Below are 18,085 nucleotides of genomic sequence, written 5' to 3' on the forward strand. Positions count from 1 at the left end.
CGTATTCCAGTTCCCCCCTGGCTGGTTTTGCCCACTGATAGCACAAGAGACTAGAATCAGGAAAACAAACCTGTGATTGGACGTCTAGGTTCTGAGAAGCCCCGCCCACTGTAAAGTCCTGGGTTCATGTGCCTTTGCAAATAGAAGATTCCCACTGTGCAGTTAATCGGACACTGTTGAGCTGTGTGGCTGCGTGAAAAGCCAAGGGCCACCCTGGGCCTTCGTCGGCTGTGTGTAAAGTGAAGCGTTTGCATCACATGGGCTTGAAGGTCCCTCCTGCTCTCAAATGCTCTGTGATCTGTAAAATCCAGATAATCACCGCCCTTCTAGGTGAGCGTGAGCCCTGAGAGGGGGTTGAGAGAACAGACGCACAAGACCTTTCAAAAGTTACGAGCTGAACAATAACTACAATGATAGTAATGTTAATATGATGATAATGATGGATCCAGAGAAACCAAAATGCCTCCCCCAGAGGCTGACAGTGGGCCTTGCCTGTTTGTTAAGGGGGTGATGAAATGCAGGTTTTGTGAGACTGTTGCACCTTTGAGAACAGACGCTGAGTGTTTACGTGTGCCCACACTCTCTCCAGTCTTCACGGTGGCCCAGGAAGGCGGGTGCTGCCAGCCTACCCATTTTCCAGGGGAAGAAACTGATGGCCAGTGGATACCTAGCCTGCCCAAGGTCCCTTGGCTCAGCGTCCGAGCTGGACTTCCACTCCACGTCTCTCTGCCTCCAAAACCCTTGACCGCTGGGACAGGCACAATTTGTGTGTAGAACAGGCCAAAGCACACATTGGACACAACAGTGAACAGCCTTCTTTTTCCCTATCATTACTTTTATTATCCAGAATTCCCTTTCCCACCCTTGATCGTGTCTTAGATCCCATAGCTTTCTGGTCACTTTCGGCTCCTGGAAGTCCTCACCTATTGAAAACTCGATTCTCTCATCCATCCCAGAGCCACACCTTTTCCCAGCTCAGATCCGACCCAAACCGGAGACCTACAGTGGGCATAACCTCTTCTTTACCTCCTTCTATACCTCCTTCCTATCCTGTGGCTCTTTGGGGACCAGGCAGGGGCAGGGATTTGGAGGTAGAAGGGACAAGGTGTTAGAAATCTGGTATGGTCATGCTTCTGTCTCCGCTAACACGGTTGGAGACCTTTTTTTATGGGGTGCAATTTGAGTTCTTGAACAAAAGCATGCAATTTCTGGTTAGCCTCTTGCAACAAATTCAGGTCCTGCTGCCTAGTGGTCTCCTAGCCTCTTACTAATGAAGTCCCCCACCCTCCGCAGACAGCTTTCTCCTGTGGGTTCATTCCAGATGCTTGGGCGTAGGCACCAGCCACAGGACACGAGTGCATCCCCAGGGAGCCAAATGGTAGAAGTGTATGCCAGTCCCACTCCAGCCTCTCCTTAGCCTGCCATTCGGGGGGGCTCCAACCAGCTTCCTGCTTTCCAAATCTTCCAAATTCATCAGGCTCTAGGTTTTTTGTTTATGAATGCTTCCAGGCTCCAGGACACCCCAATCGGTTTGTTCTAAGAACTCTAACATCAAGCTTCTCTCGGACCCACAGCAGCACTAGAGCCTGAGCTTTCCCACTCAGTAAACATCTAGGTCCTTCTCCCCGGGGCCTCTAAATCCCTGTCACAGCAGAGGGGAGAGAACACCGCCACACTCCTGCTGTGTGGACAGCTCCCCGCTGACTCCTCTGTGCCTTTCCAAATCTCTGATTTCAGAGGTAGGTGGGTAATAGGGGTTGGTAGTCATCAGTTGGATCCTACTGTCTTTTGGAAAGTCCTGTAGGGATTCCTGGCACCCTTCCTTGGGAGATGGAATATTTATCACCATCGTCTTCAGCTCTGAGACCGTGGCCCAAAATGCCAAGACACTAGGAAAATTCCCATTCTGTCTTCTAAAAGTTTTGATCCCAGCTGCGTAGCTACTATGAATGGCAATGTCCAGCTTTGTTAATGGTTCTGGGCATGACTGAAGCCGGCAGGCCTAGGAAGGTGGGGGTGGGGATTTCGTTACCACATGGTTTTCTTTCCTAGACCTCCGTGTCCTCAACCGTCATCTCCAGAGAGGCATCTTCACAGAGTAAGACGTCTTTGGGGCCCTTACTTTTCCCAAGTGAGGAATTCTTGAGAAGACAGAAGTAGTTCTCAAGGAGATCAGAGGTACCCAATCTGATAGGACCTTAAGTGCTGCCCAAGTGATGACATCTTTTTCAGCTTGGGAATGCAAGTTTATTTTCTGAGAGCCATTTGTCACCTTCTCCGACTTCAAAACTTTTGAAGCCCAGGTGTCCATGACCCTATGCCAAAAAAAAAAAAAAAAAAAAAATAGAGAGAGAGAGAGACAGGACCCCTGTTCTCAAGGATGTTTATTGCCTTTGAACAAAATGATACAAATATGGAATATGGAACGAGGTGTGTAGTTGGATGTTAGTTTAACATGGACATAAGTAGCCAAATTCTTACTCTTCTCTTGGCTCTTATTGCCAAGAATGAAAGGCTTGGGGCAGAATATTTACAGTTGGTTTTTTTTTTTTTTTCTATTGCCACGTTTGGTCATTAGTTGCTTTTGCTGGGATATTGGCGAGTTGCTAGAGGATTTGAATTCCTTGATGCTGCTTCACATTCACCTATTTCTGACTTTGGCAATAATTCCAGCGCCAATCACCAGCTTTCTATATTTATCGGCAGCTGCTTCAGTGATGTGGAAACAATTTTCTCAACAGCTGAAAAACATGAAGATACAGAGTAGGACATTTTGTTCTTTATAAAAGAGCTTAGTTGGGATGAGCATGGGAGAAGGGAACAGTCCAGCACGAATCATTTTGTCCCTGCATCTTTCCCACTTTGCCCATCAGGCCATGTGTGACATCAGGCTTAAGTGGAGAGTTTATGGTTTTGCCCAGAGAGGAATGAATGGGTAGCCTCTGTGACATGTACCAGAATCCTTTGAACCAGATGATATGAACCAGTATTCTGCTTTCTAGAAGGTGGTCTTTGATTTGCTTGATTTATGACTTAAGGTTTGGGATGAAGGAGGCTCATCCCCAGCCTCTGTTTCCAGCCCAGCTTTACCAGCTGCCTGGCTCGAGGCATTCGGCATTCGGTGAATGCTTTTCTACAGACCATTATCAAAATCAGTTCCAGAACATCTGCCTTCCATGGGACACTGCAGGGCACAGAGGATCTGAGAGGTATGGGACACCACCTGTGAGGTCAGAGGCTTCCAGACTGCAAGGTACTTGGACTAAATTGATTGAATAATAAATGGTACCAGGTCTCCGTAGCCCTCACATGGTGCCTGGTTCATCCAAAGCCCTCCATGCAGAATGATCAGAGATGTCGCTGTTGCTCTCGAATTGTGTCTCATCTGCTTTCAGAGCTCCGAGACATCTAGGCATTAATGCGTTTGCACAGAGAACAAGACTTAGAACCCAGAAACATGGTTTCTAGTCCCAGCTCCGCTCCTACCAAGGAAAGGTGGAGCCACGTTGAGAAGCTAACAGGAACCGAGGGTTCCAAGTGTCGTGCAAAGCACATCCCGGTGCAGGGTCTTTGTCCTCATTACAACCTAGGAAGAGGGCCAGCATTTCACAGATGAAGAAGGGAGTGTTCAGAGACTGTCACTTTCCCAACTTAACGTCGAGTTAACGTCGATGCCAACTCCAAAGCCTGGACTCTTACCATTCCAGGCCTCCCATCTCCCAAGATCTCAGCGCTGCGCAAGAGGAGACCCCATATGGCTCCACCAACCCCCCCCTGAGCCCAACTGTCTTCAGTTTGTAGAATTGAAAGCCATCTCTAAAATTTATTTTCTGAATTAAAAAAAAAAATCTACCAAGCAGCAGCTTCCTTGGTACTTTAAATCTTTACTGCCACCTAGTGGACGTATCTAACCAGAGGAATGAAAAATTCAGTTCAACTTGGATTAAAAACTGTCAATTCATCTTAAACTCATCCTGTGCTCCTAACCTTTAAAAATTGTATTTATGGACAAATATCATGGCCTTCCATTTTTATCCTTGCAGTAAACTACCAGGAGTTTCCGGGAAACCTATAAACTCCTCCTGCTTTAAAAAATAATAATAATAATCCTTTGTGATCATATAATACACATTCAGCTAATAATGGGCTATACTTACAGAAATTCTAATCTGCAATATTTAGAACTTGTATAGCAATTATGTTTTTAACTTTATAAATATTTGCTTAACTTTTTTTTTCTTTTTTACATTCTCAGGGTAACAAAAATAATAATTCAAACAACACAGAGGATGTGAAGTAAAAAAGTCCTTCTCCACAGAAGGAACTATGTTAGGAATTTCTTTTTTTTTTCCAAGAAATGTTTTATTTCATATACAGGCATGTGTACAAACACGTACAGTTTGCTAATTTTTTATAAAGGAGCTTCTGTTACGCATACTGTTCCACAGGTTGCCTTTTTCAACTTCGTCTGTTTTGGACACGTTTCCATGTCAGACACACATCAACCTCATTCTTTTCAATAGGATATAGTGTTCCATTACGGACTGTACTATAATTAATTTCACCAGTTCGTCATTAACGTCCATATAGGCTGTTTTCGGTTTTGTTGTTATAAAAGTGCCGCAGGGAATACGTTTATTTTCTTCAGGGAAAACATACACGCCAGACACACACGCACGCACGCTCATTTGCAAGCGTATTTGTAGACTGAAGTATTAGACATGAACTTGCCGGATCCAAAGGTGTGTTAATACCCACTGGCCAAGATCACCAGAAACACGCCTGTAGTCACAAAGATAAAGGAGGAGAGGAGAGGAGGAGGAGGACGAGGACCAGGAGGAGGAGAAGCCCAGTTAACTGAAACTGCTCCAAGGGAGAACACAGGGGAATGGCGAGCCATCCCTGGAGGACTGTCATAGGGTGGGAGCTCTTGCTGAGTGGTAGCAGGGAGGAGTCGGGGCCGCGGGAGCAGTTCTGGGCCGTGTACCGGCAAGATGCCGAGGCAGGTCAGTGGGCATCTCTTAAGTTTTTCTGGGAGGAGGGAGAGTTAAAGTAGGGTCAGGAGTGTCACCAGCAAAGGAGCAGCAGTCACACGTGTGGTCGGAAGAGGGGGGTGTTTCATCGTTTTGTGTGCCCGAGTGGCCTTGTCTGGGCATCGCTTCATTCCATGGGTGTTTCCTACAATCAGCTGGGGACGTGCTGGCCAGTCTCCCAGCAATGCGCCGTTTCATTTGCTCAGATACATTGACTTTAAATGTCTGTGGACGTTTATGTTGCTTTTCAAAAAGGTTGCATTAGTTGACGTTCTCCTGGGTTCTTTTAAATGCTCAACTTCTCTAACAATGAAGTATTTAATAATCAGAATAATGGCAATTCCAAGACTGGGAAACGTTTATAGGGCCACTTGCCATGTGCCAGCCGCTGCGTTAACTCCATTATTTCATCGAATCCTCATTGGAGGCTTGAGACACGTGTTAGTGGCATCCCGGCTTCCATCCGAGGAAACCAAGGCTTAGAGAGGGGGAGAACCGGCCCGGTCACGTGGCTGGCCAGCCAGCAAGTTGCTGAGCTGGGTTCAGAACCAGACCTTGCTCCTTCCAGAGCCCACGCCCTTTCCCACAAAGAAACACTTTCTCCTTCCTCTGCTTCACAGGAGCCTGCCATGGAGAATTTAAAGCTAGGGCATTCAGAGCTGTTAAACTGATGATCACAAATCTTCCAAAGTCTGGTTTAGGATGATAAGGAAGTCGAGAGGCCCATTTACAAGAATGAAATTCATGGGCTCCTTTCCAGGAATCGCATATATATTGTGAAGTGAGGCATCCTGCCTGAGATCTTTAGCTTCTCACACGTGCCCTCAATTAATAAAGGCCTGTGAGAGCTTCCTGAAAAATCACGGCCAAGACAACGTAATTAAATATCCTCTGGGCCAGCTGGAGCTCAGAGGGTATTTACATAATCCCCAAGGAAATAAACGGATGAAGGACATCCCTCCCCGTGGATCCACTGAGGTTCGTGAAGGTTCCGTGCTATGTGAGGATGGCAAGGACTTGGTGCAGGAAAGAGGGGAAGGACGTGGTGCCTCGGTAAATATCTGTTGAGTGTGGGACGGGCGCAGGCTGGGCTTCAGAGCTGGCCCGCGTGCGTGGACTTAGCGGAACAAACGTGGGAGTCACTGCTGGCTTCTGCTCTTTTCCAGATTGTGCTGGCTGTGGAAGGGACATCAAGAACGGGCAGGCGCTGCTGGCCCTGGAGAAGCAGTGGCACTTGGGGTGCTTTAAATGCAAGTCCTGTGGGAAGGTTCTCACCGGGGAGTACATCAGCAAGTAAGATCGGGGCACAGGCCGTGGGATCCTTCCAGTGGGGCCTGCTCTGGGGAGGGGAACCCCCACCCCACCCCATTGGACATAAAGGCATTCACACCCCATAATCAATAGGAACTTTCACTGTGCTACGTTTTTGTTTTTATAAAAGGAATTTTATTCTTCTGCCGTCCCTATAGTTTGCCTGCAATGAATTTAATGAGATGTCAGTCACTGCCTAATTTAACGAACAAAACTGACATAATGTTACACTGTATGTTATAATCAATTCTTTAGTAATTTTACTTTCCCTAACCTTTTTTCTTTTCCTATTTGGAACTAGTAGACCTTGCTCCTCCTCTAGGTCTTGAATGTGTTTGACACCCCCCCCCACCCCCCCCTGCCCTAAAAAAAAAAAACCACACAGGGTCTAAGCACTGAGCCCATTGGGACCAATGCATAATCCAACCCACCAGGGAACGGGTTCGTGTTAGAGTCAGGTGCTGGTGTAACAGCTAAAGTGAAGTTTTATTTTGTTTTGTTTTTATAAGGTAGCTTGGAGAAACGAGTTACAGTGGTTACCTTTCTTTTTTAAGTTTGTAAAATTTATTTTGAGAGAGACAGCGGGGGAGGGGCAGAGGGAGAGAAGGAATCCCAAGCAGGCTCCACACCGTCAGCGTGGAGCTCGACACGGGGCTCGATCCCACAAACCACGAGATCGCAACCTGACCGAAACCAAGAGTGGGACGCTCAACTGACAGGAGCCACCCAGGCGCCCCTACAGTGGCTCCCTTTTGATTGAAGGAGGGAAGAATGAGTGGGGGGGGGGGGTCCGAAGGCAATGAGGGAAAATTTATTTTCCTCACTAAACCTTTCTATGCTTAAAAAATATTCATTTCAACCAGGTAAATATATATCCGCTCTTCAAAAAAAAATTTAAGAATACAGTGAAACAAAAAACAAACAAAAAAGTAGCGGGGGCCCCACCGCCTAGAAATCTAATTCTGTAGTCCTGGGTGAAGCTGAAACGCCTGTATCAGAAGGAAAAAGCTTCACAGATGATTCTGACACACAGCCAGAGTAAGAAGAAAGAGAAAAATGACCAGCTGTTAAGTGAACGCAGAAGGCTGTGCGGGGGGTAGGTCATTGAGATGTCTACCGTGGTGCTTCTGAACTTTTCCACTCAAGGGCATACATAGAAAACTGTATTTTTTCTGTGCTCAGAGAAATAAATAAGGAGGGTTGGAGAGGCTGAGTGAGAAGGCCCTGTGCCCCTGGGGCCTCCTGAGGGCTGAGGACTTGGCGTCCCAGGCTCCGGCCTGTGAGCTCCAGGAGGTGGTGGGGGGAGGGTGCACGCTGACACCGCGTCTGAAGCCCATCTGGCCTGGTGGTGAAAGAGAATGGCGCCCGTGTTTTGCTCGTTGGGTCCGAGACAACAGGGAAGCAGCCGTGGTAATCATGTGGCGGTTTGGCTGTTCTTTCTGTGGAGCCCAGAGAACCACAGCCGTCCCTCCGCGTCGTGTGGCTTCGTGCACTTTGATCACGCCTGACCAGATCTCCCGGCCTGTGAATGCTGGGCGGGAGAGCATCACGCCCTACCACCTTCTGTGGAAAAGGGCCCCGGGAAGTGTGGGTCTGGCGTCTTCCGGGCCCCTCGGCCCTCTCAGGACCTGAACTCTTGTGTTGCAGGGACGGCGCTCCCTACTGTGAAAAGGACTACCAGGGGCTCTTTGGGGTGAAATGTGAAGCCTGTCACCAGTTTATCACAGGGAAAGTCCTGGAGGTAAGTGACACACGAGATGCCTTCGAAGCTACCATCGTCTTCCTCAGAGGTCGGCAGAACCACAAAAGAGGCTCTTCCACCGTTTTGTTTTGTTTTTTTCTTTCATCTTTACCCGTGGAGGAAAGAAAGTACTGGGAGCTGACTGATCTCTTCGCGATTTAACGTGTATTGCCTTTCAGGCGGTTGCTGCTAATTGTTCATGTGGAAATTGGAGAGAGGGACAATTTATCAAAAGAGATAAGGGGACTATTAGGAACTATGTAGAAGGAAGAGGTATATTAGACTGGTTTTAGGAGTCAGAAAATGGGAAACAAAGAGCGCGTTCGAGCCGCCTGTGTGTCAGTGTGTGGGCCTGTGTGGGAGCACACGTGTGTGGGCTTGTCCGGGGGGGTGTGTGCGTATACAGGCGTGCTCTTGCACTGTGCGCGTGTGCACGTGAGAGTGCACGGACTCGGGGGGCAAGGGCTCAGAATCGAAGTGAGGAAAAGAAAGGGCGGGTGGAAAGTGAAGGCCTACACCTCCCCACCCTTAAGAAAACCACATCCTGCGTGACCCAGAACTCCCTGCGGCTCGGGCCGAACCAGAGTCTGGCGGGTTCAGGTGTGTCTGCCTTGTGCCACAGAACCTGCTTCCTGCTTTCTCCGCAGCGGCCCCACCAGCTGCCGCCTCTGGGCTGAGCGGAGCCCGTGCTGTGGAATCAGGGGCCGGAGTTCAGAGGCAGAGGGAGTCACTGCCTACCCCCCCCCCCCCCCCCCCCCCCCCCCCCCCGCTTCTTACAGGCCTGTGGGGTGTTAACCCGCTCTGATACGAAACAAAAGATTGCCTCATACCATCACACATTTCGGGGTGGAGAATGTGTCCTGGGCAGAGGTAAGTCAGGACGCCTAGCAGCTTGGGAAGGCCACCAACTGGTCCTGCAGCTTTGACAGACACAGGCCACCGAGTCCACATGACCACATTCAAACCCCCCCAGCGGGGCGTTTCCGAGACCTAAATCTGAGAGGCCCCCAAGTGTCTCTGGGCAGCCTCCGTGGGATTGCACAGCAAGGTCTAGCTTAGTTTTCCTAATCCCACAGCAAGCTCTGGGGTGCCTTTCTTTCCAGGAAACATGGAGGGGCCGGCGTTGGCTCTGCACCAGGGCCCAGGGTAGCTAATTGGATTCGGGTGATAAGGAAGTGACTGTTAACGCACACTTGCATCTTACCCAGGGGAAGGGTGTTCCAGGAAGAGGGAACAGCCTCCCTAGAGGCCCAGAGGCGAGGACAGGCACAGCAGAGCATGAAACAAAAAGCCAGATGGGCAGGAGCGCAGGTGTGGGAGATGATGCTAGAGGAGTGGGGAGGGGTCAGAGCAAGAGGACCTCCAGAGTCCTATTCAGGAATTTGGGCTTTATCCTAAGAATGCTGGGAAGCCATTGAAGCCCTGATGGCTGGAGCTGAAAGCGACTGGATTACATCGCTGTATAAAGAATGCGCGGGAGTCCTCAGATGCACGTAAAACCACACCCATAGCAGCTCTGTTCACAACAGCCAGCAGGTGGAAACAACCCAGTGTCCACGCACGGGTGAACGGACCAACAACACGTAGTATATACAGACAAGGAATAATACTCAGCCTTAAAACGGAAGGGGTTATGATACCTGCTACAGCATGGATGAACCTTGAAAACGTCATGCTAAGTGAGGGAAGCCAGACACAAAAGGCTACCCGTGGTTTGCTTGCATGTACGTGAAATACCCAGAACAGGTAAATCCATAGAGACAGAAAGCAGATTAATGGTTGCCTGGGGTTGGGGGCGGGGGGAATAAGAGTAGCTTGTTGGTACCCAACTGGAGGTATGAGGTGTTCTGGAACAAGTCAGAGGCGGTAAATGCACAGCATTGTACCTGTCCTAAATGCCGCAGTCAGGGAGGCCAGTTTGGAGACTACTGTAGGACTCAGGGCGCAAAGCAATGGGAGCACTGGCGGCAGGGAGACCTGAGAGGAGGGCCCACTCTCCCACATAGTTGGGGGCTCAAGAGGAGTTTCCGTGGCCTTTCCACCAATAGTTTTCATTGTCAGCCCAAGTGCGGTCGGTGCTGAGTTTTCGGCCCTCCGTGAAGTACGTCGCAGGAAAGCTATTGGGGAAGTCGGTCGTGGCTTATCCAAAGTGCAGCATGAAGTCCAGGTGGTCAGATCACAAGAGTCAAAGTGCAGCGGGCGTGTGCTCCCCACCTGCCCCCTGAACATGTCCCTTGTCCCTCCCCGGAGCCCAGGGGGAGAGGCCCACGGCATTTCCATAGGGGTTCCCAAGTGTGATCTGTGCAGGACTGAAATAAACCTGTTGACTTGGGAGCAATTGGGAAATTGCATTTCGAAAGAGCAATAATAAAACATCAGAACCATCTCGCGGATGTGCAGCTGTAGGGAAAGCGGTGGGAGGATCCCGAGCATAGCCCCCAGATTTGAGCCACGTTTACGGAAGGCGCGGATCGAAACCGCTGTCTCGGTCCACGTATGCAACTGTGTTCCCCAAAAAGAGTTGAGCAGGCAGTAGGCAGGGCGGGGGCGCTGTCGATGACCTCCGGTTTAGTTCAACAGCTGTGAGAAGGGATATGTAAAATAAACTCGATCCAGGAACATGCCATTTTGAAGAAACATCTGCTTAGTCAAGTTCCTCCCTGGAGCGGGTGTTGGCTGTGGCTGCTGGAGGCTCTCGCCAGATTGGCCTCGGGTTTCGGCGAGAGCCTTCTGGAAGGTGCAGGTCGTGGAGGCTTTCCACACGGTGCCTTCAGATTCGGGACTTCTGGGAGTCATTTGCGCTGGCTTCATAGCAGAATCAAGACCCACCCAGTGGGCGTACTGACCACTGATGGGTGTGATCTAGAAAAATGTAAAGCACGTGTAGCACCCTGACATGGGACCGCCTCTGAGTCAGCTTGGCTTGGTTACCAATATAAAACAGGACGGGTCTCAACACTCCGCCCTCCTCCTGTGCCTTTGTTCTCAGACCCCATTGTTGCAACATGGTGACTGTGAATTTGTAAATGCTGTGATCCTTGCCTTTAGGGATTCTTTCCCCGCAGTTTTAAAAAATGCGGTAAAATGCACGTAGCATGAAATTTACCATGTTAATCGTTTTAAAGTGTACATTTCAGTAGTATTAAATGTATCCGTAATTTTGTGCAACCATGATGGCCACTCACCTCCACGATGCTTTGCATCTTGTAGCCTTGAAACCCCATACGTAACACTAAATCTCACCTCCCCTCTCCCCCTCGTGCCCTGACCACCACCATCCTATTTTCTGTCTCTATGAATTTGACTACTTTAGGCATGTCGTACAGGTGGAATCATACGGTATTTGGGGTTTTGTGTGTGTGACTGGCTTATGTTATTTTGCACAGTGTCCTCAAGATTCATCCATGTTGTAGCACGTGCCAGAATTTCCTTCCTTTCTGAGTGATATTCCGTTATATGGATATACCACGTTTCGCTTGTCCATCCGTGATCCTTATTTTTGTTGTGAATGTTTTTTTTTTTTTTCTGATTGATTTTATTCATAAAGATTGTAAATGCATTCGTTTCCTACATCTCCAACAGCGAGGGCTTAAAAACGCAGAAACTTATTCTCTCACGGTGTGCTAGAGGCTAGAAGTCCAAAATTGAGGTGCGGCAGGGCCATGCTCCCTCCAGGCTCTCGCGGGGAGCTCTTCCTTGCCCCTTCCCGCTTGTGGTGGCCTGTGGCATTGTGACCCTGATCCCTGCCTTTATCTTCACATGACCTGCCCTCTGTGTCTTCTCTCTGTATCGCCCCTCCCTCTGCTTTGCTGTTAGAAGGACACTTGTCATTGGATTTAGGGCTCACCCAGATAATCCAGGATGATCTTGTCTCGAGATCCTTAGTTTAATTATTACATCTGCAAAGACCCTTTTCCCAAACGTTCACAGGCTCCAGAGATTTTATGGGCCACCCTTCGAACCCACTCCAGTAAAGCTGGGAACTTATACAAGTGTCCTCCAGGGACTGTCGCGAAGTATCAGGTGCTGTACAGCCTCTTGTCTGGGTGGTTTCGCCTGAGATGTCGGCAGACACCCGAGGAAGTTTTGAGAGGGAGCGAGGTCACTGGGGAATGATCGAGAAGGTCCGGGCTCAGCTATGTCACTAATTTCTAATTTAATAGCCATAAACCCCACCGATCACGTTGGCTTGACAGGCTGGGTAGAGAGCCTTCGTGTGTTTTAGTGCAGAGGGCTCCACGTGATAGGGAATTAGGGATCTGCTCTTGGCTCTGGAACTCCCAGCTGTGGGACCTCAGGCCAATCTCTCAACTTCTTTGAGCCTCAGTTTTCCAAGACAAGCATTAAAAATGTATACGTAAATCCAAGCCTGGACTGCTTGACTCCCAAGTTTCTCTGGCTCTTAGGACCCAAGTTCTGTAATTCTCATGTCTTCGGTCTAAGGAGTCAGAGTTAGCGTTTCTTTCTCCTGGAGAGATTTTCCTGGAAGCTGGCATGCAGCATGCAAAGTGTAGCTTTATTTATCATCAGCTGGCTTTCAATTTTGTTTTCAGCAACAAGAGTCTCTCTTTTGAGAGGTCTTGCTGTAAATGGCACATCTTTAAAAGCTTATGCTAATTAACCTATAAATTCAGGAGCATTCTGAAGATGTTTGCCACCTGCCTCCTAATTAAGTCCGGAATCAAATTAGTGTGAAATACTCGAGTCTGCCAATAGCCTGCTAGCTCCATCTGTACCTCTAACCTCTCCTCTGAAGCAACCTTCCTCCTCCTTTTACTTCCCACCCCTGACCACTCCTCTCCCCTGCTCGTGCTTTAGCAGACTAATGGTACAGGAAGCCACACGAGACTTTGGATGTAGGTTACAGATGTCAGTAGACATCGGGCTTCCCTTTGGTATAAATTTCCTTCCGTCTTTGCCGAATGGCCCTCAGAGATCTCTGACTCTAGCAAAATCCCTTTCCTGGGTATGGGAACGTTTTTACCTGCCATCTTCATAAAGAAAGAAAACAGCAGCAAAATAGTTCCAAAATGAAGGCAGCACTGGGAAAAAAGAAAGAAACGAAAGAAAGGAAGAAAGAAAGAAAGAAAGAAAGAAAGAAAGAAAGAAAGAAAGAAAAAATGTCAGACTGGAGACAGAAGTGTGGAAGGTAAAGGAAAGGGTTTGTCCCATGTCCCTCCCCTTGGTCTTGGGCTGTTCTATCAGCAAACCAAGGGTGAACTTGACTCTCTCAGCTCTCTTGCACAATTCCCTCCCCCCAGGGGCTCCATGTTTACCCAGCACTCCACTGATCCTTTCAAGACAAATGCTTGCATCCCCAGGGAGCTCGGCTCCTTCTGCAGATGGTGCCTCCCTGAGCAGACACCTGCTAGACCACAAGCCACCCCACTCCGGAGCCTTCCTCTTGCAACTCTTCTCTCGGGGACAAAGCAAAGTTGTGTTGTCTGCATTCTTACAGGAGGAGGGCGGAGCTCTGCTTTTCTTGCTCGGGTCTCCTATCCTTTGCCTTTCCCTTCTTCCCCATGTCACACACCCGGGAAATCCATTCTCCGCCCTGGGTGTCTTTCTTTCCAGAAAGGCTGGTGGCACATGTCTTTATGTGGCGTGGTCTTTACGGTGCTACTGGGGCCCTCTGGGGACAAGCACGTGATGGTGCAGCCTGCATACTGCAGAGACCCTTGTACTGTAAGAGAGAGGCCCTCGCATGCGACCTGAGTGGCTCTTCTGTCCCTTTACTGCCCTTCCACTTCTACCTCCTGGGTGATGCTCTCCCGTCTTTTCTGTTAGCTTGGGAACGATGGACACACAAAAGGACAGGACTTAGACTTGCTTTAGACCCCTCCTGCTGAACTCCTGCAGTGGAGGAAATGGAATCACAACATGATTCAGCCAAATCCTTTTTCTTGATTCTCGGAGGGATTAAACACAAGTGGCTTTTTTGTTTAACTTTCTGACTGCTTTTTCATAAAGCCCAGGGACAAATGCTTATAATATTCCTGTGAAACGAATTCATGTTATAAATTGAAGGCCCTCGGCCCCTTCTTAACTTTTGGTGCAAGTATTCTAAGCGTGTTATGCTGTGTTAGCCACAAGCAGGGGGGTCGGTCTTGTTCTGGGCTAACCTGGTTTCTAGTGAGAAGAAAGGCAGTTATTCCATGGCACTTGCATGATCGATGGTCTGTTTGTAACCACCAGAGATCTAACTTGCAAAAGAGAGGCTGAAATGCCAACTCCCCCTTCCTTACTTGGGGTATGTCATATACATGCAAAGCAGGTGCAGCAACCCACGACCACCGAAAACTGAACGCACCCTTTTCATTCCCACTGTGCTCAAAGGAATTCGTACTTTCTTCCACTTAACTCTGAACCCAAATGTTTTTGAGGATTAGGGAGAGGAAAAGAATCAGGGAATCTTGGTAGTTTTGGTTGAGATGGTCCATGTCCCGGAGGGACAGTGAAACACCACGGTATCTTGCTTTTACATAATATTAAAAAAAAATTTTAATGTTAATTTTATTTTTGAGAGAGAGACAGAGTGCGAGTGGGGGAGAGGCAGAGAGACAGAGGGAGACACAGAAAGTGAAGCAGGCTGCAGGCTCCAGGCTCCAAGCTGTCAGCACAGAGCCCGATGCGGGGCTCAAACCCACGAACCGTGAGATCATGACCTGAGCCGAAGTCGGAAGCCTAACCGACTGAGCCACCCAGGCACCCCTTGCATAGTATTTTTAACACTTGCAAATGATCTCATAAATACTTAATTCTCACAACAGGCCTATAAAGTGGTCAAGGCAGTTACTACTGACCTTCATTTATAGATGAGGCTACTGAGTGCCAGCAACTTGGGGGCTAATTAGTAACAGACCACGATGAAAAGCCAGGTCTGGCGGTTCTCAGAAGACAGGAACACACGCACACTGCTTCATGAACCACCTGGCAGTAATCATTGCAGAACACGAGTAATTAATTTGCTTCCCGAAATAACATGCCGAATGACCAAAATTTATCATTCCTGGTGAAATGGAGAAAGTCTTTTTCACTAGCAGCCCTGTTATACCTATTTTCAGGGTGATAAACATTTGCTGTTTGTTTGGTTTACTTTTTTACCAGTATAAAATGCCACTGAAAGTCAGCGACCCCTGTCATGGAGTCTGTGGTACTTCTGGGCAGTCATAGCTCCCGGTGTCTCGTCTGTGCAGTCATAGCTCCCAGTGTCTCGTCTATGGAGTCATGGGTCCCAGGGTCTCATCTATGCAGTCGTACCTCATAGTGTCTTGTCTTCTTTAATCAACCATTGGCTCCCCGAGGGCACCTGGCATGGCCCTTGGAGAATAGTATAGATGGATGAAGCTGTCTCAGGTTAGCTCCTCAAAGAGCTCTAGCCTAGAACTCTCCAGAGCTCAGTAGATAGACAAGAAGGTCCTGGGAAGCAGGACCAATATAGGGACACCAGTCATCTTTCCGAATTTAAAACTTAACAATAAACGTAAACTTAACAATACATTTATAAAAATGGCCTCATTTCGTATATGAATTAAGGAAAATGTGGTACATCCATCCACACAACAGGATATTACTCAGCAGTAAAAAGTGCCAATAGTGTGCTACCACAGGGATGAGCCTCGGACACATGATGCCAAGTGAAAGGAGCCAAGCACAGAAGACTTCATTTATATGATCCCATCCATATGAAACATCTAGAATAGGCAAACCCACAGAAACAGTAGATTAGTGGTTGCTGGGGGAACGGGGAGACTAGAATGGCCGCTAATGGGTACAGGGTGTCTTTGTGGGGGTCGATGAAGACATTCTAGAAGTAGATAGTGGTGATGGTTGGAAAACTCTGAATAGACTCAAAACCGTTGAATTATATACTTTAAAAGGATGAATTTTAAAGTATGTGGGTAATGCCCCAATGTAAACATACATGCATATATACATGTACATGTGTCTGTCTATGCAGAGACATGCAAGGTGATAGGGAGCTGGAATCCTATTACTCTGTTTCCTTCTCTGTGAAATGAGAACACTAATCACTGCCTCTTCGGGGTGCAGGATTTGGAAAAAAGAAAGCAGGCCAAACCACTGGCATAGTCAGGGAAGCTCCCTCTCTTCCCTCTCTCTCCTCCTTCCTTCCAGTCTTTGACAGTTTAACTTACTATATAGAAGAACTGCAGGTAAAGGACAAGAATTGGGGATTCAGTCAATACCTGTCTTCCCTCAACATCGTATGCCAGGTCTTTCCCCTTCCTGAGCATTCGGACTTGTTCTCTTGCGTGGCCACAGGCCGCCATCGCGCAGAAATGTGCCCTTGATGACAAAGTATGAGTTGGTTAATATAAAATCTTCCTGGTGCAGGAGAGAGACCTCAAGTTTAAATTCATCAAATGGTTTCTGCTTATTTGCAAAGAATAACTCTGGTGCTAACATGTTGTCCCCTCCGTCGTTAACAGATTTGGAATGGACCCAGGAGGGCATAAACACACTGACACAACAAATGATTTGAGGAAAATCCATCTGATTCACCCAAAGTTATCCTCCTTCTCCTACATTAATGACAAAAGGAAATGTATTGCTAGGGTGACAGACGACTATGTTCACAGGCAGTAAAGTTTCGATAGTTATGAACAAAAATCACCCCATTTCCTGTCAGCACAAATAGGAGGGCTTCCTTACCCGGAAATGACATTTTGAAAAGAATTTGTACTTTGAGTTCAAACAATGTTCTGTGTTGCAGCGTTAACTTCAGAGAGTTTAGCTTATTGCTGGTGAGATGGGGGTGGGGGTGGGAGGGAGTGACAGCTGAACCAAGAGGCAGAATGTAACTCTTGCAGAGAAGTGGACAAGTAGTATTGAGGTTATGCTGGTGGCCCAACATTGGGAGCCGCAGAAGAAAATGTAAGATTTAGGACTTGTTCTTTTTTTTTTTTTTTTTAATTTTTTTTTAATGTTTATTTATTTCTGAGACAGAGCATGAGTGGGGGAGGGGCAGAGAGAGAGGGACACAGAATCCAAAGCAGGCTCCAGGCTCTGGGCTGTCAGCACAGAGCCAGACGCGGGGCTCGAACTCACAGACCGCGAGATCGTGACCTGAGCCGAAGTCGGAAGCTCAAACGACTGAGCCACCCAGGCGCCCCTAGGACTTGCTCTTAGATGAAATGTGCATTTCTAAAAGTAATAGGGTGTTCAAGTCTAAAACCATACCCCCTGTAGTGTCCCGGCAACCCTCCAGCACTCAAGTGACAACGGCCATTACAGCATCTTCAGAGTCTGAGGATGACTGTCAGCAGTGGTATTGAACTTGAGAAATGATTAGGATCCAACAGCAGAGAGACCGCTTTCCTAGATAGGTTGCCACCCAGCACAGTGAGGCGATGAGTCTCCTGGTGTGGCCAGTGTTCTGGGTACAGAAGTGATGACCCCTCAGAGTTGTCCTTTCTACTCTCCAGGACCCTTCCTGGGCCTCAGAAGGGCTCACGCGTCTGCTTTCTCACAGACCCAGAGCTTCAGCTGGTGCTCACCTGCCCCCACCCCCCACCCTGTTCACGACTTCTTTTACCGCTCTTCACCTCAAGGATTGTCATACTCCTTCTTCTAAGTGATCGATTCCAACATACCTCACCCGCCCTACGCAGGTGACGTGCGATGAATTCCAAGGTAATTTCCGCGACCTTTTCTTGGTGGAGCAGAAAAAGAGCTTCATCTTGGGCAATGTGTATCAGCACACAAGAGATAAGTGGGGACCCACAGTAGCGTGAGGGCCAAGTAAGAGGAACACACGGTAAATGCCCTGGGTTTAAAAGAAATTCTTGTCAACTACTAGAAAAGCAGTCAGCTTTGGCTTTTGAGGCATGGGTAGTTACAGACAGGTGCAAGTGGGGAGCTCATGTCCGTTTGCTGTTGTTATTGAAGTCTTCGGTCATTTTTTTTCAGCTTTATTTCTTTGGTTTAAACGTATGATCTGATTTTACCGTTTGGTTTAATATGCTGTTTTCTACTTCAA

General features: G+C 48.1%; 1 protein-coding gene across 19 annotated transcripts in view; it reads left to right on the forward strand.

Moving 5' to 3' along the window:
• ABLIM1 (actin binding LIM protein 1) overlaps window positions 1-18,085 on the forward strand; it is a 295,000-nt gene that overhangs the window by 190,483 nt on the left and 86,432 nt on the right. For all 19 annotated transcript variants that reach the window (XM_078434857.2, XM_060641411.3, XM_060641417.3 and 16 more), the window contains exons 5-6: window positions 6,200-6,326; window positions 7,992-8,085. In XM_078434857.2, the coding sequence (XP_078290983.1) occupies window positions 6,200-6,326; window positions 7,992-8,085 (221 nt within the window). The remainder of the gene's footprint in view (window positions 1-6,199; window positions 6,327-7,991; window positions 8,086-18,085) is intronic.

The sequence above is a fragment of the Panthera onca genome, chromosome D2 (genome assembly GCF_046562875.1).
Source record: "Panthera onca isolate mPanOnc1 chromosome D2, mPanOnc1 haplotype 2, whole genome shotgun sequence".
Taxonomy (NCBI): Eukaryota; Metazoa; Chordata; class Mammalia; order Carnivora; family Felidae; genus Panthera; species Panthera onca.